The sequence below is a fragment of the Rhinolophus sinicus genome, linkage group LG18 (genome assembly GCF_036562045.2).
Source record: "Rhinolophus sinicus isolate RSC01 linkage group LG18, ASM3656204v1, whole genome shotgun sequence".
Classification (NCBI taxonomy): domain Eukaryota; kingdom Metazoa; phylum Chordata; class Mammalia; order Chiroptera; family Rhinolophidae; genus Rhinolophus; species Rhinolophus sinicus.
This window is the reverse complement of record NC_133767.1, coordinates 842905-867650: the sequence shown is the minus strand read 5'-3', so window position 1 is coordinate 867650 and position 24746 is coordinate 842905. Positions and strand designations below refer to the sequence as shown.

The 24746-nt window shown below is 53.0% G+C and overlaps 1 protein-coding gene across 10 annotated transcripts in view; it reads left to right on the top strand.

Moving 5' to 3' along the window:
* TNRC6A (trinucleotide repeat containing adaptor 6A) overlaps window positions 1-13131 on the top strand; it is a 126453-nt gene extending 113322 nt beyond the window's left edge. For 6 of the 10 annotated variants that reach the window (XM_074322874.1, XM_019750173.2, XM_019750172.2 and 3 more), the window contains 14 exons: window positions 286-428; window positions 832-978; window positions 1122-1259; window positions 1711-1839; window positions 2222-2299; window positions 2525-2735; window positions 5033-5164; window positions 6245-6403; window positions 6919-7059; window positions 7951-8058; window positions 8697-8918; window positions 10371-10441; window positions 10849-10988; window positions 11120-13131. In XM_074322874.1, coding sequence (XP_074178975.1) covers window positions 286-428; window positions 832-978; window positions 1122-1259; window positions 1711-1839; window positions 2222-2299; window positions 2525-2735; window positions 5033-5164; window positions 6245-6403; window positions 6919-7059; window positions 7951-8058; window positions 8697-8918; window positions 10371-10441; window positions 10849-10988; window positions 11120-11495 — 2195 coding nt within the window. In that variant the 3' untranslated portion in view covers window positions 11496-13131. The remainder of the gene's footprint in view (window positions 1-285; window positions 429-831; window positions 979-1121; window positions 1260-1710; window positions 1840-2221; window positions 2300-2524; window positions 2736-5032; window positions 5165-6244; window positions 6404-6918; window positions 7060-7950; window positions 8059-8696; window positions 8919-10370; window positions 10442-10848; window positions 10989-11119) is intronic. The other 4 variants (XM_074322876.1, XM_019750175.2, XM_074322877.1 and 1 more) reach the window with 2 other exon arrangements.
* The last annotated feature ends 11615 nt before the right edge of the window (window positions 13132-24746 follow it).

The following is a 24746-nucleotide window of genomic DNA, read 5'->3' as shown; positions in this document are numbered from 1 at the left end:
GTTAGGTGCTCTTTTCTCATTTGTTATTGGAAACTGTGTTCTTATCCTAAGGTTAAGCAGATGAGAGGTGGTCAGAGGTATCTCCCCTTGTGTCTGCTAGTCTGTTTTCAAGTTAACCGACTCAGTGAAGGCATAGTATCTGCTAAAGCCAACATTTGAGGAATGCACGTGCGTTTGTCCTGTGTCCCTTTGCCGTTGGTGAAGTGACTGTTTTTTCTGCCGCAAGTTGATCTGAGAAGAGAGGCGGCCTTCCTACTTGGTAACGTCGTTTCCTGCATTTATTAGGAATGTTACAGGACAAACGGATGGAGATAGATAAGCATAGCCTAAGCATTGGTGATTACACTCGGACGGTCGGGAAAGGCCCCGCCTCTCGGCCTCAGGTTCCCAAAGAGTGTCCCGTGGAACGGAGTCCTTATTTTGATAAGGTAGGTGGTGGTGGTGTGTGTGTGTGTGTGTGTGTGTGTGTGTGTGACCCCTGTGCCCAAGAAAACGGTGCACTTAATAGCATGACTGTCTCATCAGCATTTTCGAACCTTTGATAGAAAGTGTTACATGCCAGTGCCCACCCTCTTACTGGATCTCGAGTTGATTGTCCTTTATGTGTCTCAGTGGATCCTAGGGTTTGCATCTGTATTTGCTGCTTAACCCCATGAAATGTGTTTGGTTCTCTGTGTGCTCAGGAGTAACACTAATCTGATCTCTTCTGTTTTCTGCCTGTCTCCCTCCTGTTGGTGCTGGGATGTCATGTGACTTCTGTTCCTGCCATGGCTTCTCCCTTCCACTTGTTTGCTTGGCTGCTGTTGCACATCTGTCTGTCTGTCCAATCAGGACGGCATTGTAGCAGATGAACCCCAAAACATGCAGTTTATGTCCAGTCAGAGCGTGAAGCTCCCCCCTTCAAATAGTGCACTACCTAACCAGGCCCTCGGCTCCATAGCAGGGCTGGGTATGCAAAACTTGAATTCTGTTAGACAGGTAAGTGCACACGTGCGTTACAGGCTCTGTTGAATGATGTGTAGAAGCGACATGCGCGTTCGTGTGTGTCGTGACTGCGTTGAGTCAGTCGTGCGTGTGGCGCTGACGGTGGCCCCTCAGGACCCGGCCATTTGTCCTTGCAGAACGGCAACCCCAGCGTGTTTGGTGTGGGGAGCACAGCAGCACAAGCCCGGGGCGTGCAGCCGCCGCCAGCACAAGCTCTCCCTTCATCGCAGCCTAATCTCCGCGCTCAAGTGCCTCCTCCACTGCTCCCCGCTCAGGTCCGTACCCGCCCGCCCCCTCGCCCCACTGTGTCCCTGGCAGGGCCTTGGACAGTTTCCTGTTTGACGGACATGACCCATGGACCATCGCACATTTTCCTGGCACCTTGACAGGCAGCTGACGCAGAATTAGTTGCTATTAGAAAGGATGGAGGAGGGCGAGGTGATTCCGAGCAGTTTAAGGCTTGCCTTCGTCTCCGACAAACACCTCCAGGGGGCAGTAGCGCAGTAGATGTGCGGATGTAGATTCATCTGTCACCTTGTACTTCACCCGTGAAAGTGTATGTGACAGGAAGTTAGTGAAGCCGCGAGAGACAGTTCGAGGGATTCGAAACCCCCCCGCCCCCGGATTCCACAAACGTAACTGCCCTACTGCCAGCTGACGTTGCACAGTCCCTTTCGCTAGTGCACATCATCTGTCGCATTATTAACTTCCCGCTGTCGTCCTAAGGTTCCAGTCTCATTGCTGAAGTACGCACCCAACAGCGGTGGCCTGAACCCGCTCTTTGGCCCTCAACAGGTGGCCATGCTGAACCAGCTCTCCCAACTGAACCAGCTCTCTCAGATCTCCCACTTACAGGTAAGGACACTCTGGCCTGTGCAGGTACGTGTAGTGGGTCTGCCGTGTGCTGGTCCTGGGCTGTGCCGGAAGTGGGGCCGGAAACACCACAGGCACATGGCGGCGCCGTGGAGCTCACCGTCTGTCAGTGAAGCCAGGCGGTGAGTCCCACAGGCAGGCCTGGCACTGGGAGAGCAAGCCCCGCCGAGCCGGGGGTGCTGTGGGTACCGGACAACCAGGGAACTTTCCTGACAAAGTCGAGCCTCGATTGAACAAAAGGCTGAATTCAGCAGAACGGCTGGAGGCAGTGCAGGACTTGGGGTGGCAGGGGAGGCGGGGCCCCAGGGCCAGCTGCCAGTCGCTGATGCGCCATCCCGACACCCTGTCTGCGATCTCCCCCCAGCGGTTGTTAGCGCAGCAGCAGAGGGCGCAGAGTCAGAGAAGCGTGCCTTCTGGGGGCCGCCAGCCGCCGGACCAGCAGGTAGGCCTGAGCCTCCCCTTTCTGCTGGGACCCCACCTCCTTCCCAACCCCTCCACTAGGAGGAGCCTGGAAATGCCTTTTGCAAACCAGTGAGGTGTGCCGTTTGCCTGGTCGTGCTAATGGCTGCACAGGGGCCACCTCTCCCCGCAGAGAGGGAAGTGAATGAAACGTGCTGGGCATCTGTAAGGACCTCACAGTTCTCCCCGGTCGTCTTGTTGCCTTCAGGGCCGACCTCTCAGTATGCAGCAGCAGATGATGCAGCAGTCTCGTCAGCTTGATCCAAACCTGTTGGTGAAGCAGCAGACGCCACCGTCTCAGCAGCAGTCACTCCATCAGCCAGCCATGAAATCGTTCCTTGAAAATGTCATGCCCCACACTACGCCTGAGCTGCAGAAAGGGCCGTCGCCAGTCAACGCTTTCAGCAGCTTCCCTATAGGTGGGTCTCCTTGGCCAAAACGGGAGCTGATGCGTGGGTACCGCAGGCGTGCGTGGTCCCTCCTACGCTCTAGCTCTGCTCCCTGGGAAAACCAGCCAGGCCTTCAGCGGGCTGCATGCACTCCACCTGAGAAAACCACACTGCATTTGCAGTCGGTTAGAATAAAGAAAATACTTCTTTTTGAGACCCAGGTGTCTTAATTGTAAGATGTAAAGAGAGGGGAGGGCCAAACTTACTGTTACTGAAACAGCCACACCAGAGAACTTCTGAGCAGTGCTGGTTTGGGGAAACAGCCGACAACTATAGCATTTGTAGTTTTCAGAACCTGCAATTGTGCTTATTGTCTAAATAGTCATAACTGAGTACTGGAATCAATGTTCGGAATGAAGTGGGAGAAGGGCTTGCCGTTATCCCATCTGCTTCCCCTTTCTCTGTTTTCCGTCGTGTCTCCAGACTTGTACTCCCTCGGGCTTGTATGTTTTCTCCTTCCTTAGGTCCCTTTTGTTCTCGTGCCATTTTGAACCACTTTTGACCCTTGGTGGTTCACACTGTGCTCATTTTGCTGCTGCTTTCTCTCTCTTCCCTCACAGTAGTGTCTTGGAAAGCAGCTTTGTGGGTTGCCAGCCCGACAGGGTTGAAGATGACCCGTGACCTGGGTGTCCTGGGCTGTGGGCAGACCTCCTGCCTTGTCGCCTCCTCTCCATGGAGCTGACACGGGCTCTCTCCCCGGCACTGCCATGGACGCTCGGCTGGGACCCACGGGGCACTTGGAGTCCTTGGGACTCTTAGCCGTCTCTTCATGTTCCCAGAAGTGGTTTCCCTGTCAGTTTCTACTGTGGGTAAAGACCACAGAAGCCACTTGCTGGTGACCAGGTGGTCCCAGGGACCGCAGAACATGTATAGCCATAAGAGAAGACCGAATGCCGTGGCGAAGTTTTGGTCTCACTGGGGAAGGAAGCCGACTCGCACTGTTTGGCTGTGCACTTGACCTCTAGAGTGGGCCGAGCAGGAGAGAAGTTTCTCTACGTGGGTTTCCTGTCCTGGCTGGCTTTACAGCAAGAGATGCTTTTTCCTGATTTAAACCCGTGTAGACACCAGTATGGTTCTCTACGTCATGCGTTGGTGAACTACGTCCTATTGCCCAAAGTTGGCCGGCTGCCTGATTTTGTAAATGAAGTTTTATTGAGCACAGCTCTCTTGTTAACATTTTCTACAGCCGCCTTGTGCTACCACAGCAGAACCGCACAGAGACGCTGAGACCTTGTGGCCCAGAGTGAGGATGTTTTTCTGTCTGAGCCTTTACAGAAAAAACTGCCGACTCCTGGATCTAAGTGATGGGTCCAGAGAGCAGCAGAGACTTGCTCTCTCCAAACACAGGGGTGGTTGATATTAGAGAATTCATATTGTTAGAGTGTTTAACTCTGGCTGACCCAGTATCACGGGGACGCTCATCAGAATCAAGTATTCAAAACCATTTGTTTTTGAAAGTTTAGAATCAGAACCAGCTGGTGTGTGCTAGGATGCTGGCTCCTGCTGAAAAGTCTTCATTTTTGACAAGCATCTCTGATGCTTCTTACATTGATGGCCCTTGGATCACATTTTAAGAAGCTCTGGGTTAGTGGTCAATCTTCTCAACACAGTATTGGAGAGAGAAATTACCGTCTTTGTTTTGTTCCATGAGAATGTCTCAGTCTGCTGTGCGCCCTGAGGTTCAACTGTTAGAGCAGGACAGTCTTACTTTTAACTGATAGTGTCTTCTGGCTAATCAGCCAGTTGAAAATTGTTCAGTTTACAAGCAAAAGATAGCAACTAAAAGTGATCACATATAATTCTCTCTTCATGGTACTCTTGAGAAATAGCTAGAGTTTTATTAGAGAGAAACGTATAAACTTTATTATTTGGTCTCCTTAAAATTTATCTTTATTTGGCCAAGGAATTTTAAAATAATCAAAATTATATGGAGAAATAATTTCCCAGTTAACGAACGCAGTTGTAGTGTCAGCAGTTTCATGGCCTGAAGACATTGTATCACTGAGGATCCGAGTGGTACCTTGGGGTTTCTGTGTGTCGCCTCTGGTAGCCTGGCCCTGGCCTGGCTACCGCCACCGCCTCTGCCCTCACCTTTGTACTCTCGGGCTGGGCCACATGTGCAGGGTGACGTTAATGAACAGTGGGCAGGACTGCAAACATCGGGTCTGTTACGTACCGTGTGTTTCTCTAACAAGTGGGAGTTGTACCAGAAGGAAAATGTGCTATGTTTTAATAAAGGTTCTTTTAATCACTATTTTGTTTTTAAGGCTTGAACTCAAACTTGAATGTAAATATGGATTTGAACAGTATTAAAGAACCACAGTCAAGACTGCGGAAGTGGACCACCGTGGACAGCATGTCTGTGAACACGTCTTTGGATCAGAACCCCAGCAAACATGGTAGCAGCATGTTCTCACGCTCTGCCTCTCGAAGTAGCATGCGCACTTCCGGCCTTCCCTCGGTCTTACAGATAGTTGTTCAAAGCCAGATTCTCTTAGAACTTTTCCTCATTTTTAAAAAGTGCTTTATTAGCTAGTCAACCTTGATTAAAACAAAAAAAAACGAAAGTTAACCTTTATCATGGTAGTGTACAAAATAGAAGTCAGGTTATACATTTAAAAATAATTATTTCCCTTTTGATGGTCGTTTAGGTTTTTGCAATTGATTTTATTGTTATAATGTTCTACTTGTTAACATTTACACAATTTAATCTGATGTAGGGTATTAATAACTTCCACCATCATTTGATTTCTATCAGTTTTCTTATATATTGACACATTTCCTTTATATAGTTTGTGGCTATGTAAATCATTTAGATTCAATATTATTCATCAGTTAATTATGTGATTTTATTTATTTTTTAAATTATTTTTTATTGTTAGTGTACAAAACAATGTAGTAGTTAGACATTTACACCCTCACAAAGTGATAATGCCCCCAGTCCACTGTCCTTCTGACGTCGTGTGTAGCTGTTACAATTCCATTGATTATAGTTAATTACATATTTTTCAATGTCACTTTCACCTTATTTAATGTTATCCATTCATTGAGCCACAGTTAACACATTGTTTGTGGGAAACGAGGAGGGCACCGTGCAGCTCTGGGTGGTGATGGGACGCGTGGGCGCAGGGCAGTTCATGGCCAAGTGGATGCAGGAGAGGAGGCAGCGTGGTGCCCACACAGGGTGGGTGTGTTGGGGATACCTCAGTGTGGGGGGCCCGGTAAGACATGAGAGGCAGAGGCCTGGTGCTCAGACAGGAAATCGGGCCGAGGAAGCTTTGCTGTTCTCCCCAATGTCCAGGTCATGGACAGGACGGACGGGCTGCCCTGAGGAGCCCCTAGCAGAGCTGGGCGGGGCCTGGAGCCACCGGAGGGAGGAGCCACCGGAGGGAGGAGCCACCGGGGGAGGAGCCACCGGGGGGAGGCGCCCTGCGCGGAGCTGGAGCGCGTCCGCCGCCTCACTCGCTTTCCCCCTGTAGGTGCTATTTCAAGTGGTTTCAGGCTGGAAGAGTCCCCGTTTGTCCCCTACGACTTCATCAACAGCAGTGCTTCGCCAGCCAGCCCTCCGGCGCCCGTGGGAGACGGCTGGCCACGTGCCAAATCGCCCAGCGGCTCGAGCAGTGTTAACTGGCCACCAGGTAGGATGCGGCCGCCCGCCTCCTCCACGGCGCAGCGCAGTCGGTTGCGATTCAGCCCGCATGTGCGTGATCGGCCTGAGTGCTCAGGCTAAGGGGGGTGTAGGCGGCAGCGGCCAGTCCAGCCTGTCCCCGGGGCCTTAGGCTCCAGCACTGAGGTGGGCTGGTCCCTCGGGCTGGCGTGGGGGGTGACCGGTGGCCTCGGTGCCCCTCGTTAGCCTGTCCGTGCGCCCCGGGCCACTCTCCGCGCCGCCCTGGGGGGGTTCCCGGAACGACCCCGTTGCTGTGGCCGTGGGACCTGAGCTGCTGCTTCAGACCTCTAGGCAGAGTCTTGACTTCCGCTGTAAATCTTGCAAGTTATTCCTAAAGAACAGCATATATTTTAATTCAATTTTATTACTGAATCAAAATACTTGAGAATTGCATAGACTTCAGGAATAAAAGTTTTCCTGAGATATTTGCTAAAGGAATTTTCAATGGTGATTAAGCCCAATCTCATTTCACCTTTTCGTTCCTAGAGTTCCGCCCTGGTGAACCGTGGAAAGGTTATCCAAACATTGACCCTGAAACTGACCCTTACGTCACTCCTGGCAGTGTCATCAACAGTGTCTCAGTAAATACTGTGCGGGAAGCGGACCACCTCAGGGACAGGAACAGCGGTAAGGGGACAGCATGTCACAGCAGGTCGCCTGACACCCGGGGGCAGGAGAGAAAACAGAATTGTGGGCTTTCCCCCAGGTGACGCGTCCGCCATTTTTTAAAGGAGGAGGATTTGTTATCACTTGATATGGGAAACGTGTGTTAATTCAGTTAACAAAGGGGACAAAGGACCTGCCAGTATTTGCTCTCCTGTTGTGTTAGTTGTATTAAGAGTCTCAGCGTGTGGCGTACTTTGCCGCAAGTTCCAGTATTATGGTTACTTAGAAACAGGCGTTTCTTGTAAAAGATACCATGTTGTTATTGGTTTCTACACACTGGCTATTAAAGGGCTTTCCTTTGGAGAAGCCGTTTGGCTTTTTCTGTCTCTGAGAGTGAAAATAAGACCAACTGAGGGGTCCCTGCAGTCAGACACATTCCTTAATCGGTTGTCACATACAGTCGTCCTGCCGCCCAGCACACGGTTACATTTCACCATAGGCGTGTGCGGGTGCTCGTGTGTTCACGGTCAGGATGGGGGGCCTGGCTGGTGACTGGCAGTGCTGATGCCCAGTGCCCTTTGTGGGGTCCAGGAAGAAGTCCCTGGGGTTCAGAGACAGGAGTTGGGAGCAGTGAGAATGAGTCCTCCTTCTGGCCCCTTGCTGGGAGGCGGAGCGCGTTCTCAGACCTGTGACAGAGCAGCGGTGGGGACAGTGAGCCAGCTCTCAGTAGGCTGCTGGGGAGGCGGGCGGGGGCTGAGGGCAGGGCAGGGCAGAGGGCAGGAAGCTGCATCCTGGGCAGCCCGGGACCCTCCTTCCTGTGCTGTGAAGGTGCAGTTTTGCTGGACGCTTTTCTGATTCTCAGATGCTACGTCCTTGCTATGGGGCCGACTAATTGGGCTCTTCCGCCTGCAGGGTCAGCCTCATCCTTGAACACCACGCTGCCTTCAACTAGTGCCTGGTCATCCATTCGTGCCTCCAACTACAGCGTCCCCCTCAGCAGTACAGCACAAAGCACTTCAGGTGGGCCTCGCCCGCCTGGCCACCGACCCAGCCTCCTCCCCTGGCGCCCGTGCCTGGACCCCGTGTCTGAGGCGGCCGCATCAGGGAAGGAGCACGCTGTTTGCTTAGCCAGACAGACAGGCCTGGGTTCGAGTCCTGGCTTTGCCCTGGACCGTGAGCAATGGCGTGAGCCCTCTGCTCCTCAGTGGGTGCCGGGTGCCCTCAGCCCAGGGAGGCCCAGCGATGCCTGCTGTGTTGGCTTCCTGAGTGGGGCTGCAATCGGTTTAATGGCCTATGTGATGCTTTTGAGGGACGCAGGGACGGTTAGTGAGTGAGGTAAGGAGGTCCCAGCTGCTGTCACAGCAGCACAGAGCACTGTCTCCTGCTTTGTTTGGCTTCAGCTAAAGGACAGGTGGTGCCCCGGGACTAAGACGCCCGCAGGTGACAGATGAGTGACAGACGAGTGGGCTCGGGGTTTTGAGGGCAGGGGCCACTTTCCTTTGCTTTGTTTTTCTTTGACGGTTTGCTTTGATTTGATTTGGTGGTTTTTAGTTGTTGTTTTTTAAATGTGATTTGCTTTTGGCGGGGGAAGGGTGTTTATTTAAATTCTCTTCTGAAAGCATTGTCTCCCCCGCGCCCCTTGCTTCCCCTTGGAGTAGCCAGAAATAGTGACCCCAAGTTGACGTGGTCCCCTGGTTCAGTCACCAACACCTCTCTGGCCCACGAGCTGTGGAAGGTCCCTCTGCCACCTAAAACCATCACTGCTCCATCTCGCCCGCCGCCGGGGCTCACCGGTCAGAAGCCACCCTTGTCTGCGTGGGAGAATTCTCCCCTTCGTGTAGGTGGAGGATGGGGGAACTCTGACGCCAGGTACACCCCAGGTAAGACGGGGTGCGGGATGGGTGCGTGGCTTCTTTGCGGGACACGGGGCAGCACCGCAGTCGGGCTAGCAGACCCTCCCGGGGTAGGACCAGAACTGAAACACACCACCTGGGGCGCCGCCCCCTCTGCTTCCCATGCCTTCATGTCTTAGGTTTTATGGGGCATTTTGCCCAGTTTACGTAACAGTAACCCAAAGGCACACAACAGTCAGTGGTGAGTGAATGGACCGGGGTCTCCTTCCTTTCAGAATGCCCATGTCACACACAGCACAAGCTGTTAGGTTCCAGGGCCGGGAAAGGGGGCAGAGACCACATGGACGTTAAAGAATGGACCCTGTAAGCTTGGCCTAGACTTAGGGTGATGATAACATGTATTTAAACGGGGACATTTGAGAGCGAAAGGCTGCTGTTCGTTAATCATACAGAGCCAGTAGGCGTAAAGCAGACTGTCCTAGAAAACAGGGACACGTGGCTCCCCTCCCTCACTCCTGCCAAAAACTAGCAGGGGGTTTGTCCTGGTCTCATGTGCCCCCCACACACACACCCTCAGCTCTGGCTCGGAGCTCCCTGCCAGCTCCCCCAGGAAAGATGGTCTTACCTTTCTTGTGTCCTGCCCCAGAAATATTCCAGACTTTGTTATCTCCAGCCTGAAATGGTGGTAAAACCCCATTAGTAGTCTTTGGTCTTTTGACCAGTGATTGGCTGAAATAAAATTTAGTGTTTTCTTTGGGGAAAGTTTTGAGTATGTAAACAGGACATGGAATGTGTTTTAAGCTGCTAAATGCAAATTAATGTCATGGGAGTTACGTGTAAGTGGTCCTTTGGGGCCACGGACATCTTGTGGATGTCAGCTAAGTGACTGCTGGTAGAGTGAGGGACTTCATGAAAGTGGCCCAGGTGCCCCCACCCGAGGGAGGGTTGGTGGAGCTGCCTGGGACCCAGGACGCCTGTGAGAGTGAGCCGGGCAGAGCGGAGGGAGCAGCCGGTGCCAAGGCTTGAAGACCTGGGCAAGCATAGGGTTCCCTGTCGTCTTTGTAGAGATGCTGGGGGGAGGGGCTGTGTCCTGGAGCTGCCTTCCTGAGCTGCAGTGACATGTCCCTGAGGCACCTGTGAGGGCTGCTGGTGGCGTGTCCCAGCCACGCTCTGGCAGAGCAGGCAGACCCACAGGCAGACCGGTGCCACATCAGAGCTGAGGCGTGTCCCTGCTCTGCCACCTCCCCACCCGCGCGACATCAGACTGAGGCCTTTCTGCATTCAGAGACGGCTTTGGTCCCAGAGGGACATGGTCCTAGGGGCTCCCTAGCCACGCGAGGAGCCGCGGTTGGGGTGGGCCCTGGGCTGGGAGGAGGTGCGGGAGCTGCAGCCCAGCCGTCGTCCTGCAGCCTGTGGGCGGCTGGGACGCGTCTGTCCCGGATCCCCAGTCTCGGAACATGGTTGTTCTGTCCTGTTCAGGCTCCAGCTGGGGTGAGAGCAGCTCAGGGAGAATAACCAACTGGCTGGTTCTGAAGAACCTCACACCTCAGGTAGGAGGCCAGGGAGCCTGGGTTGTACAGTACGCCCGGTGCCCCGGGAGTGAAGGTGCCCGGTGGGGGGGGGGGAGGCGCAGTGGGGGCGACCCAGGCCTGCGGGGGCAGAGGAGACAGCTGGGGTCTGGTCCAGCCGTCCTTACCTGCAGCGTGGGCCTGGGAACCGACCACACATACGTGGATGGCCCTGCTCTCAGCCAGAGACAGTGTGGGTCTGCCCTTCCCACGAGAGCGTCTTCTCAGTCCCTGGACAGCTGCCTCTGCAGGCTGGGTGCTCAGAGCCACCCCTCTCGGCCCCAGGGAGGAGGAGGCTTCGGGTTGTGCAGGTGGGAGGGGGCCCTGGGACCACCTCCCTGGTGGCGCTCACGCCGCCGCTGACCGCAGCCCCCTCCGCCCCGTCCTAGATTGATGGCTCCACCCTGCGGACCCTGTGCATGCAGCACGGCCCGCTGATCACATTCCACCTGAACCTGCCGCACGGCAGCGCCCTGGTCCGCTACAGCTCCAAGGAGGAGGTGCTCAAGGCACAGAAGTCCTTGCACATGTGAGTGCCCCGGGCTGGGGTCGCAGGGGCTCCCCCGTGTGTCCTCCCCTGCCCGCCGCTGCTTCTGCGTCAGGCCGACCGCCCGGCCGCTGGCTCGATCGCCGTGTCCTCACCCAGCCGTCTCTCCCCAGGTGTGTGCTGGGGAACACTACTATCCTCGCCGAGTTCGCCAGTGAAGAGGAGATCAGCCGTTTCTTTGCACAAAGTCAGTCTCTGGCCCCCGCTCCCGGCTGGCAGTCCCTCGGCTCCAGCCAGAGCCGCCTGGGCCCCCTCGACTGTTCCCACTCCTTCTCCGGCCGCACTGAGCTCAATCACTGGAATGGTGCTGGGCTGTCGGGAACTAACTGTGGAGACCTTCACGGCACTTCCCTCTGGGGGGCCCCACACTATTCCACGAGCCTGTGGGGTCCTCCCAGCAGCAGCGACCCCCGGGGCATCAGCAGCCCATCGCCCATTAACGCTTTTCTTTCTGTTGACCACCTGGGTGGGGGTGGAGAGTCCATGTGACAGGTAGATGGAGACACGACGACCGTGACCTCAATCAGGATGGAAGGAAAGGGCACCAAGTGGGGCCCACCGCCTGCCGCCGGGGCCACCTGTGGGGACAGCTCTTCTCTGCACATTTTCCACTTTGTTTTCCCCAGAACATATCAGTTTGAATACTTGAATCATGCAGGCCAATATTATAATGTGAAAGTATCTCGATTTACACTCCCCGGTAGCGCCATACGTGCTGATCGCGTAGCGTGAGCTCACGTGTGTACATGCATCATGTTTGCTTTGCTTCTTTGGTTTTTCTCACCCCCCCCCCTTTTTTTTTTTTTTTTTTTTTTTTGCAAAACCATTTTGGGGCTGACAATGTATGAGCTTTGACCTTTGCACTGAGCGATGTTCTGGCCGGCTCGTCGGCACCGTGGGGGCGGCTGTTCCAGTGTGATGTTTACTCAAGGATGTCCTGGGCGTGCGTGCTCACGCGCCGGGACACGTCTGCCTTCCGTGCTATCTGTCGTGGAGCTAAAAGATCGAGTAGTAATACTGACTTCGGACTCTAAACGAAAGTCTTGCACCAGTTTTTCCATGTTATGAAACTAAAGATTTCTCTCTGCAGTTTGAAAAACTGTGGCCACAGCTGTGACTTGCAGCCCACCTGCCACCCAGGACGGGCCCTGCACTTTGACTACGCTTTCCATTTTGTTTTGGAGGTTCCCACGTTGAACCTTCTTGTTTACAGATTTTTTTTGTTTGTTTTTTGAGAAAAAAAAAATGTTTACTCTTCCATCATTTAAAAAAAAATTTAAAAGACAAAAAAAAAAAAAAAAAGGAGGATGATTTAAAAGATGCTTCTATCTCTGGGAAAAAAGAGCAGCATTTGGCCATGTTCTCTCGTCTTTCTATTCCTGTCCTAAATCAAAGAGCATGGTTCTCAGGAAAACCAGTTCCCCAGTTTAAAAAAAAAAAAAAAAAAAAAAAAATCCTTGTAGTTTCTTACAGGAAAGAAAGAAACCCCCCCAGTTTTTAGCTCTGATACTATGTATTGCTGTGTTCAAGAATTTTCTCTGCCAAAAAAAAAAAAACCCACAAAAAAAAACGCTTCAAGCTGGAGTTTGACATTCTGCTTTCAGATGCTGTCTTTTTATTAGTGAGTGATGATGATTTGCTGATGATCCATAAATGGGTAACAATTTTGTGACTCCATCACGTGGCTCTGTTCCTGCTCTCGTGAGTGTGTTAATGTCTAACTGTTGTACCTTAAAGCCGAAATCAGTAACTATGCATCCTGTAAGCGAGGTGTGGGCTTACAGAATTGTTCATTGTACAAAGAAAATTTTAAATGTTGTTCCAAACTGACGAGTTACACCATTTTTACAATGTCTTTCTCTCCTGCCCCCCCTTTTTGCCCACAAATGGTATTATAATGCTTGTTAGTCAAAGGAGAGACTAAACAAGGGTAAAAATTTTAACTACACAATTTGCCATCATTTCATTGCCTTGATTCTAACTGTCTATCCCATTACGCAGAGGAAGTCAGTGGCTTTTTAACTGTTTACAAATAGAACGTGATTGTAAAATGTACAGTTGGGTTGTGTTTGAATTATGAAGTCTCTTCAGATACAATAAACCACGACTTTTTGGCTGCTCAGCATTACCTGTCTCTTTTTTGTGAATTTATTTGTACGCTCTTTTTTATAATGAAAGTTTCAAGGTTGCTGTGTATGAGACTTCTCATGCAGCAGCTGATTGGAAATCCAAGCAAATCTCTGAACGTTTTATCTGAACGTATCCACTCTTTCACCCTGAAACAATGTGAGAACCGTGGGAAACTGTAGCTTGCTCCTTCCTGCCCTCTTTGAGCACCTGTGGGGTCTTGCTGCTCAAAACTTCTGTGACTTCATCTGCCCGCCACCTGTGCCCATCTCAAGCCTCAGCCAGAGACCCTTCGGAACATGGAGCTTATGATGTGACAGTGTTCTCGTGTTAAACTCTCATACCTCTGTTACAGAGCGAGAAATCCCACCACCTGGACTGGCCTTCCGTGCGGCACAGACCCCACGGCTCTGCGGGCGCTCGGGGACAAAGCCTGTGCGTGTCCCCAGTGTGTGACTTCAGTCTCGCTGCAACTTGCCAGGTGTAAGCTCATGATCCGTGCCCTCGCTGTGTGTTGACTTCCATACTGGTTTTTCCAAAAACCAAAGGTAGCTTCGAAAAACCACGTCTGGAAACATGTGGACGTTACGCTGACTGACCGTCTGGGGTTTGGAGTAGTATATAATTCATAAACTGCGTTCATTGTATTGTTACAGTGTTTGGGAGTTTTTTGCGCTTGTTATGTGGAAATAAAGTGTTTGATTTTTAAAAATTAACAAGCGGTTTGATTTTTGCCTGGTCCTTAATAGTGCGGCCCGAGCGCTTTCCTAAGCGACTGTCTCACCAAAGTCTCCCTGCGTCTGTCCCAGCTGCCCGTGCCCTTGGTCCAGGCTCTGTGACCATGACATTCCCCCGGCTTAATGGCTTCGAGTCGCTGACGCCCGCAGGCGTTGGCCTGAGCGTGTGAACACGTCCAGTCGTGCGTTTCTGAAGGCAGCTCAGCGAGTGGCCGCGCAGCCGTCTGCCTGGCACACCGAACCCCTCGCTCCCTGGGCGCTGCACTGACGATGGATAAGCTCATGCTTGTTTCTGGCATCCACAGGGTCAGATGTGGCAGTTGCTAAATATTGGAAGGAACGAGCTGTCACCTGGGGACCTTTGAGCACCAAAGGTCCTAGCAGTGCCACTTAGCGGACTGTGAGGGCGGGTGAACTGGCCAGGCTGACCGGGCAAGTGCAGGCTGGACAGCGATGGGCACCGAGGTGCCGCGGGAGACGTCGGCCACGACAGGAAGGACCAACGGGCTGGGCTGAGTCGGAGCCCAGCGAGCCGGCGTCTCCGGCCTTCGGGGCCTGGCCCGTTTCCCCCCTTCCCCAAAGTCAGATCTGTCCCTGTGGGTTCTTGGATTGCAGGTGTGAACGGCGGGTCGCTGTTCGAGCCGGCAGGCGTGGCTGCAAGGTCAGGGGGTCAGGGAGGCAGCCGTGCGAGTGCAGGGCTCTACATCCCCAGGGCTCGCACACGCTCCCTCATGTAAGTCGGGCGCCCCCGCCCGGCCCGAGGGCAGCAGACAGGATCCGATCGCAGCGTTTCTCAGACTCCACCCCCGGCCCCAAAGGCTGCCGGTAGGGGGCGTGTGTGCTGGCGCTCGGGCCTGGGGGCAGCTCCGCTCTGTGTTTCAGGTTCCTGCCTGTGCATCCGAAGCTGATGGAAATGGAAGTAGCTACGTTGCTGCCCAGGCTGGTGCTTCACGAGGGTGAGCCACGGGGCCCCTCGTGCCCTCAGGACGTGGGGCTGGGGCTCCAGCATGACTCGGTGGCAGAGGCCGACCTGCAGCGAAAGGGCGCGAGTGACCTCCCTGCCTCAGGGACCGGCGCCCAGTCCTGGCTGGCTGCAGACCCCCCCAGGTAAGGAAGCTTTGGGGACCCCTGTCCACAGTCCAGACAACTTCCGGAAGAGAACAACTTTAAGTGGCAGCAGGATCTAAGCTGGCCGCAGGCCTGACTCCAATCCACAGCTCCTGTTACGACGCTAGCCCATCCCTGAGCCCCCTGCGTTTCCACTGGCCCATAGTTTTTAAAATACAGTGGTACCTTGGTTTTCGAACGTCTCCGTTGATGAACATTTTAGTTTACGAACACCATAAATTTTCTGCATCTATGGTATAATTAGATAGTAAAATTCATGCTAAATTTGCAATTTTAGGGGTTGATTTAAAAGGTCTGGAACAGATTCAGCCATTTTTGCATCACTTTCTCTGGGGAAACTGCACCTCGGTTTTCGAACATTTCAGAACTCGAACGATCTTCCAGAACGGATTACGTTTGAAAACCGAGGTGCCACTGTAACTTCTTAAGTCAATATCTTGACAAAGGAAAGGATAACGTGAGGAAAAACCAGAGCCACTTTGCTGTACTGAAAGAGAGCTAGAGACACAGGACAGACTGAAAAATGCATTTAGTTCTGGGTGGAACTTCCTCTGTCGGAGTTGGGGGGACCCGACAGACTTGGAGGGGTTCCAGCGTGCCTCCCAGAGACCATTGCGAGGGGGTGCTTTCTTGGCCAGTCAGCAAGTCAGGGTTTCCTCCTTTCACCAGAAGGCCCTGCCAGGGTGTCCTCAGCCGGGCTTCCAGGCCTTGGTTCAGCCTTCCCCTAGGACTGTGTGGCTCCATCTCCATGGAGACATGCCAGCGACTGATAACCACCTGAGACGACCCTGAGCAATGTGCTTTGAGGAGGTGGGATTTGAGCAGACCCTCCCCCTCCCCCTGGTGGGTAGAAGCCCAGGAAGATACCAGCCATCCAGGTGCACAGGCTGCCCCTGCTGTGGACTGTCCAGCTCCAGGTGCCCAGGGTGCCCAGGGCGGGAGACCCCATCCAGCACATGGCACACGTAGCTCACACACGTCACCTCTTGCCAGAACAAATGTGTCATCCTCCCATCCCTCTGACTGCAGAGGGATGACGAGATCAGGTCGTCTCCCTAGCCTCCAGCATGAACCCCAAGGCCCTGTGTGCGTGATGGGCCCCTGTGGACATCTGACCTTGTCCAAAGGAATGCAGGGCTGGGTGGCCTTCTCAAGGACATGTAATGGTTCTGAGTCATCTTCCTGGGCTGTAAAACAGGGCTACCGCCGGGGTCCACCACCCCTCATCTGCGATTCTGGAATCCAAGCAGCTCAGAAAACCAAAGGCTGTGGGGTAAGTTTGTGGCAAACACGTCCGGCACAAAACTGACTTGAGGCTACTTACAGGGCTTATAACAGGGAGAAAAGCTCCGGGTCTCCGTGCGGGAACGCTGGCGGGATTGTTTCTGGAGCCGCCTCGCGCAGCACCCATGGGAGCACCTATGAAACACAGGAGGGTGATTCGGGTGGCGTCAGCAGCCGCACCACCACCGCTGACGCAGAACGGACGTGAAGCTGACCTCTCCGAGAGTTTGGGGTAAGGACGAAGCCCGCCCCGGGGGGCCATGGAGGATGGAGCGGTGCAGACTCAGGGCTGTGTGCGGAGTGGCCCTGTGGTCATCAGGGAGCTGGTGCCCAGCGGGAGTCCAGGGCCTGAGCCCACACCTGCCGCACTGCAGACCAGCAGCCAGGAAGGCAGGTGGTCAGCGCCCCTCTGAGCACCAGGCGCTCGTCCCCTGCTGGTGGGAATGCAAATGGCACAACCACTGGGAAAACCGCGAGCCACAGCTTCTCAAGCAGTTAAATGTCCAGGGACCACGGGATCCCGCCATTTCCCGCCCACGAAGTAACTCAAGGGAAAGGAAGGGCTGTGTCTTCACGAGGACGTGCTGTTGCTCATAGCGCCTGAAACGGAAAACTCAGCTACCCGTCAAGAGACGAGCGGAGGAACAAATCTGTGATGTGTCTGGACAGCGGGGCCCCTGATACGCACACCACGCGGTCAATCACGCGCAGCGGGAAACGCCAGACAAGACAAGACAAGAGCGCACACCGTGCACGGCCGTTTAGACAACTTTCTACAACGCGCCGACGCATCTGAGCGACGCAACAGGTCGGTGTTTGTCTAGGAAGCTTTGGGACATGGTGACTGTTGTCTGTGGCGACGGTCCCCGCGCTGCGTGCATAAGGCAGCTCGCAGCCACCGTACATTGTAACGTGCGTGGTGTTTGTGCCTCAGTCGCGCTTCCCTCCCTACAGCCATTGTTTAAAAGACAAACAAAAATAAGACTCTTTGGTCAGTCTTACATGATAGTATTAAAAGTACTCTTGCAAACGACTCTTTGCTGCAGCGGTTGTCGTGGGAAGTGGCCTTGAAGCCACGCGGCCAGCCCTGGGCAGAGCAGAACCCTCGTTACCTGTGGGCTGAACGAGCCCCTGGCGCGTTTGGGGCTACGGTTCCTTTAAGCCGGGACCACTTGCCTGTACGTGGAGAAATCAGCCACCAGGGGGCGCACTGTGACCCCTTTTTTCTAGAAAAAGCTTTCAGTGCAGTCGTGTAGGAGCAGATTAGCAGGCTTTCCCACATGGTCCTACTTTAAAAAAAAAAAAAAAAAAAATGGAAGCCAAACAAACCACTGTCAAAATCTTTCGTAAAGGTCCCTGTGGCACGGGCCGGCAGTGCGCAGCGAGGCTCTAACCAAGGCAGGCTCTGCCCAGGACAGGACGCTGACCACGATTCTCGCTACAACCTCGCAGGTCGGTGAAAACTGCAGACAAGTGGAACGCCCGTTATTAAGGTAGCAGAGCAGTTCTCGAACTTTACGGTGCGAGGACTCGCCCGGGAGCTTGTCAAAATGCAGAGGCCGGTCCCCGGGCCTGGGGGTGCCCGTGTTGGATGTGAAGGGCGTTGGTTCCCCAGCTGGACTGCAGGCCCCCGAGGGCAGCGGCTGTGCTGCTCTGCTGCTCGGTCCCCGAGCCGACCGGCCGGGAGGGGCCAGCGCTGGGCCCCGGCTCCTTCCGTCCTTCGTCTGCATGGGCCAAATCACATCCTAGCCAGTGAGAAGAGACACGTTTGCAGGTATTGTTTACAAAAAAAACCCCCAAAACAGAAACAAAAACAACACCCAGGACAGTGGAAATGCAATTGTCCTGCAGCTAAAAAGAGAAAGGAAAGAAAAAAGAATGGCAAAATCTTACAAAAGCCAACCTAAAAATTTTACGGCCTAAGAACTCAGCTTGATAACGGTCAAGTTGGAAGCTCCAAGATATGGCCAGATAGGGTCGTGGACTGAATTCCACTTACCCTATGAAAGTGCTGCATCTCTCAAGGAAATTACCACCTAAAACTACAGTGGCAGTTATGCTAATTAGATTAGATCATTTAAACGGACCCTTGAAAAGCATGGGCTTACAAATCAAATAAACATGAGGGGATACCTATTTTGAAATATTAGTAAGAGTGAAACAAAGAGGAGAGTCAGTCACAGGAGTCCTTCCTATGGGTGGAAATCTTTAGATAGTTTAACAAGATTGAGGATGAATAAGGCAGACACTGACGCGGCTAAAAGACGGCTTTTAGAACAGGTCTGCCAAAGTGCTGAGAATGGACCAAATGGACCCCTGGTAGTCCCCCAAATTAAAGAGCCCCAAACAAGTGTGGAGAAAATTAAAAAGCTGGAAGGCAGGGAGATTACAGTGAGAAACCTGACCAGCCACCACTTGGGGCAGCAGTCAGCCGTTCAGTCAAGTAAACAGGGCCAGGGTCCCTGGGCTTGACCCGCTTGCTGGGGACCACAAGCCTTTTGACTCGAGAGTGGGCAACAGTCAGGGGATAGAAAAGACTCCTCGCTGTAGAAATTCGTGAGCTATGATACCAAAACCCATCAGCGAAGCTGTGATTAGATGAAAAGAATACGGGAGTGTAAAGATGGATAAGATTAAGAAAACTGGGAAGTTGAGACAAGCCTTCTGTACAGAAGTTATGTCGGCTTTACCTGAGTGATTTCCGGGAGTGACACCAGGTCTGGCTGGGAACACTTCTCTTACCCAGGATTATAAAATCAGGACCTGTCGACATTCCTAATGGGGAATTTTGAAGGCCTCCTACCCTAAGCTAAAATAAAACTATGTACCCAGAGGGAAAAAAGCAAATTAAGAATGATATAGCTGGAGAACCTAACCTATGATATCATTTGAGAAATTGAGAGCAGTTTTCCATGTCTTTAAAATCTTTGCGAAACCAGAGCTGCAGCCGAGAGGTAGTTCAAAGCCCACCTGTCTTTATCGTCTTGAATTCCTAAGACTGAGGCAAAGAAATGAAACTAGCTCCGACTCACAGCGTTTTGGTAAATTATACATGTGTAAGCCAACTTGCAACATTTATCTTTTTCTCCCTACCTGAGCCCTCCAGAATTTGGAAACTCTTAGTAAGTCAGTCTTCTTATTTTCATGGCAAAACCATTGTTTGCATAAGTTCAGTAAGAATCTGTTCTCCTTATAACAGGACACAACTGGAAACTGGTTGTATTGCAAGGTCACGTTTGAGAGAGAGGCACAGACTATGCACATGTGACCAGACGGCTTTCAGGAATTCAGGTTGACTGGATTCAGGAAGCCGATAAGCATCTCTGGGAAGCATTGACCTGGCGTCTTGCGTAGACGAGTACAGCAGCATGACCAGGTGAGTAGAGGGTCACTTTTGGGCAGGTGCAGGGACCGCCGATATTTTGGGGACCTCAAGAAGAGAGGAACTCACCCAAGCCTGTAAGGTATCGCCGGTGGCGTCTGATGGAAAGTCCTTGGCTTTCTCTACCATGAGAGGCCTTGGAAAGTGCAGTCTGAAGGTTCCTTAGGAAACATCTCAGCAAAGCCGATTTCCAAGAGCTTGTGTGCTTGGTTGCTGTTCTTGCTGGGCTTGTGCAAATAATCAGGCCAAGTTGATTGAAAGCAGCCTCACTTTGCGAGCAAATTGGTCTTAATTTGGCTCTCTTTGGGAAAAACGGGGGTGACTTTTGAGAAAAGAATGACGTTTTGGTTGCACACCTTTGCGGCTATTAGTCTCAATAGGCTGGTCAAAGTCGTCAGAGGTTGGTTCCCGCCTGCGCAGGGGCCTGGATCCCGAGTTCTCCTCGCTTGTTTCCATGGCGGCCACACCGCTCCCATGCCCCTCCCTCACTTGGACGCAGCGTCACTGAGAACTGAGATGGCCCTTCCCCAAAGCCATGCCAGCTGAGCTGACAGGATAGTCTCTACGAGAAGAACTGAAATTGTCACTAAGACAGGGGCGCACATTTCTTTAGCGCTTACAGAATGCAACTCTGCGGTTTTCTGGGACAAGCTCCCTGGAGCCTGACCTGACCCGTGGGGAGGTGGCTTCACAGAGGACAAAGCAGGTTCGGTGAGGGGACGTGACTCGCTCAGGGTCACACTTCGCGAAGTCTTCAGAAAGCGTGTGTCTGAGCCGCAGGCCAGAGGGAAAGGACGTGCTCTGTGTGTTTCCTGCGCTGAGACGGGAGTCCTGACCGCAGAGCTTTCCCGCTGCTTGTCAAGATGCTCTGACGAATGTTCTAGGAAGGCTGTGCCACGTAAGGAGACTCCCCGTGACGACGTGGCTTAAGGGAAGTCCTTTCTGTCTCACGGTTCAGGCCATGGGAGGGTCCCTCAGGGGTAGCCTGTCACTCCAGGCTGCTGACATCACTGTCTCCCACACGTGGCCTCCAAGGCCGGTCTGGGGGTCACCATCTGACCAGCGGGAAGACGGGCGAGAGCGGGGACTCACGGCCTGGTGCTCCCTCTGAAGCCAGAGGGCAGCAGTCGCCTGGATACAGCCGCACATGTCCAAGGAGGAGCTGGCTGCACCCAGCCTCACATGGGGCCGGCAGCATCCTCAGAAAGCACCAGGGCACATGCTGCTGGCCAGTCCCCACCCTGCTCGTTCTCTAGTTTGATCTTTACAACTCTGTTTGATGGGTGGGGACACGGAGGCACACAGCGGGAAGGGACTTGGCGAGAGCCACCACGTTAGTGGAACCAGGATGTCAGCAGACACCACGGGCACAGCCCAGGCACCCACGGCCCTGCTCCTGCTGGGACCCCACATGCCGGGGACAGTGGGCCCTGGTGAGAAGCCTCCGGTGGCCCAGACGCGTGCTGGTGGCAGCTTGGGTCAAGGTGGCTTTCCCAGCACCCCGTTCCACTCAAATAATCTTCAAGTTGGTGGAAATCACACTCCAAACTTCACCCTCTCCGTCACGGACAACCTGCTGTTAAAGTGTTTAGCGATTAATGGAATTGGAGCCCTGGTTCACTCATTAACCACCCACTGCACACCTGCTGCCCAGGGGCTTTTCCCGGGAGGCCGCGTCCCCCAGGACCCAGCTTCTCACGCGCTGCATGGCTTCGCGCACACTCACAACCTGCGTGGGACCTTCCCCAGACAGACAGGCTCGCAGCACGTTTGTGCCAGTGCAGCTGTTCCCCAGCTTGTTGTCGGGACCCCAATGCAAGGAAGGCCCCCCTTCATTCCATTGATGTGGGTATTTCCCAAATTAGACATTTCAACGAAGAAACAATTAACAATACTTATCAATTCATTTTAAAAGAACAGTAACTGACCCCTTGCATGTTAAATAAACATTTTTATGAAAAAACCACAACCTTATTTCCCAACAAATGTAGTGAGAGGAGTGAGTGGCATTGTCCTACAGATTTGCAAACCTCTTTAATGTCTGGTTTAATAGAAGACGGAGGACCGTGACATCTGCCTCTGCATGTACTCCATTGTGACGTTTCATGTCCTGTGGCCTCTGGAAAATTCCACTGGACATTCGTGAAATAATGAGCACAAAAGGAAAACAGCATCTTAGGGTTCTGAGGACCGTTACAGGGGTCATCTCCCTGAGCCTTCCTGATGAAATTACTCAGTGCCGTGACTGCGACACCCCCTTTTTCACATGAGAAAATCTGGGCTCGGAGCCTGTGAGTCACACGAGAACGCCCAGTGGGGTACAGACGAGTGGGATCCAGACGGGGTCTGCCTGCCCCCCACCCGGCTCTTCACCCCACTGCATCCTGAGGCTGCCGCGGGGGAAGGCCCTCCAGGCATGTGACTGTGACTCTGGGAATGGGGAACAAACAACCCCCACCCCCAAAAAAAAACAAGGAGAAAAAAGGCACGGACTTTCTGGCTGCAGCCACCATAAGGAGAAACAAAACTTGACCTTCTCAGTGACAACTCAAGGCAGTAACTCGGGCTCGGTGTAGGGAGAAGGGAGGGGCCTACGGTGACCAGGTGCTTCCCTGAGAGTCTCTGAGTCCTCGCTTGTCCCCTGCAGGTGGAACCAAATGCTCAGAGAGGCTGTGTGATGTGCCTGCATCTCAGTTACTAGGTCAAAAAAATGTCTGTTGTTTTCCTCCCCCCACTGTGCTCTCGTCCCACCCCCGCCTGCTTACCTACGTCGTCCGGGTGTGAAGTTTGTTCTTTTCAGCTGTTACAATAAACAGCTACATTGTGGGGTACGTGTATGGGTGGGTGAGGGTGTTTCTAAAAGACTAGAAATTCAGGGAATAGTAACACCACCTCCCGTATAGCTCAGCTCGGACCCCAGACTAGGTGGGGTGTGACTTGGGGACACAGTATGCTTCAGGGACCAATTCTGACACCCCCAAGCAATTCTCCGACACTTCCTGGGGGCCCTACGATGCCACTCAATCCTGACCCATCTGCCTGGGGGTAGTGTCAGGTCCCCCAGCTTGAGGGCTCAGTCCCACAGGACTGTCCCCACTTCAGATGCCAATCACAAGTCCAGGTTGTCACCTGTCCTGATTGAGTGGCTGGAGATTGGAGGTTCCAATGACCCCATCCTTGGGTTTGGTTCATTTGCTAGAGCGGCTCGCAGAACCCAGAGAGACATTTTACTCACTGGATCGCTGGTTTATTTTGAAAGGATGTAACTCAGGAGCAGCCAGATGGAAGAGAAGCACAGGGCGAGGGGTGGGGAAGGGGCTCGGGGCTTCCCTGCCCTCTGCAGGTGCCACTCTCCCCAAATCCCCCCGTATTCACCTGCCCGGAAGCTCTCAGTACCCCGTCCTCTTGGGTTCAGGGAGGCGCCATTACACAGACACAGCTGATGACATCATCAGCCATTGGTGGTTGGTTCAACCTCCAGCCCCTCTCCCCTCCCTGGGGGTTGAGGTGGGGGGTACTAAAGCTCCAACCCCTGAGCACATGGTTGGTTCCCCTGGCAACCAGCCCCCATCCTTAGGTGAAGTCCAAAAGTCACTTTATAACAGCGTGAGGCACCTTGGTCACACTTGTCACTGAGGAAATTCCAAGGGTTTCACAAGCTCTGTGACAGAAAGAGGGACAGAGACCAAATGTATTCATTGTAAATCACAGTGTCACACAGGGTTACAAGCTGCCGCCACCTGCATCGCTTGACACAGTGTTTTAACTATTTTTGTTACTTTCTAATTACTTGCCAAACCTTCTAAGACAAGATCGTTCACCTAAAAGCCCAGACTCTGGGCTGTCTCTTGAAAAATGAGGCATTGGCAGCGGTGGGACCCACAACGTCAGGGGGACACACCAAGCTGGGACGAGCTCCTGGGAGGTGACCGTTAGCCAAGGAGCACAGGCTCCACCCTCAGAGCAGAACTACGTCTACTGGGCTCGCGGCCCCGACAGGTGTGACCCCATTTGGGGTCTGCCGGTTTCTCTTGAAATGGGGTTACGCACGATTAAAAGCCCACGCCACCAAACCTAGATTTAACACCTGATCTAACAGTTTCAGCCTCTCCCAGAAACAGAGTCCTAAGCAGCCAGTCTGGAACTTTTGGTGAAGCACCATGCGGTCATCTGTCAGGTAAACCCTCTCCATGCCCCCCACAGACAAAAGAGGCCATCTGCATGATAAAATCCCTTCTCCTTCTTGTCGCTCAGAAATGGTGTCCTGCTCAGCAGTTACCCTGCCTTTTCTCTTGTGCACAGCTCTGTGGCCCCACCCTCTTTCTTCCCGTAAAAACTTCCCATTTGGTACAACCCCTCGGATCACCCTTCACGTTTAGTCTGTTGGATTTTGTCTTGTAACACAGTGAAATGTCCAAATCGTAATCATTTACTGCAGGGGCTTTGAATGACCGTGTGCAGCCATGTAATTGCCGCCCAGTTAACTTTGTAAGTGGGCATTTTCCCGCCAAATCGCGTCGTAACGCGGGGCTTTTTTGACATTTTCTCGCCAAAATTAGACTTTCCGTAAAATATTCATATCTTTCGATCTATTTGATATTTTTCTATGAAACTTTCAGTGTTTTAGTTTAAAAAGAGGTCTCTATTTATTTACTTGGCAAAATTTTTGCCGGTTCCAACTAGAGGCGATATGACGAGTTTACTCGTTTCCCACAAAAAATGTGGTAACGACACAGACATTCCATCGCCCAAAACGTGCCCTCGTGGCCCCGGTCTGAGTTCTGTCACCCTAAATCCTCTGTCCTGTTGTGAACGTCACAGAGAAGAGCTGTCAGGCATGCACTCGGGGTGTCTGGCTTCGTTCTGTGGGCCCAGAGTTTCCGAGACGCGTCCGTGGTGTCTCAGTGCCAGTAACAGAGACCATGGCCAGGGCCTGTCCTGTGGCCATGTGGCCTGGTGTGGCCACATCTCCCGTTCTGTGAAAGAGATGTGTCCAGACGCTTGTTCACAGTCTCTTGTTTTGCACGTGCTAGTAACTCTTTTCAGAATCCTGAGTATCCAATGAAAGCCTTCCTCTGTCCC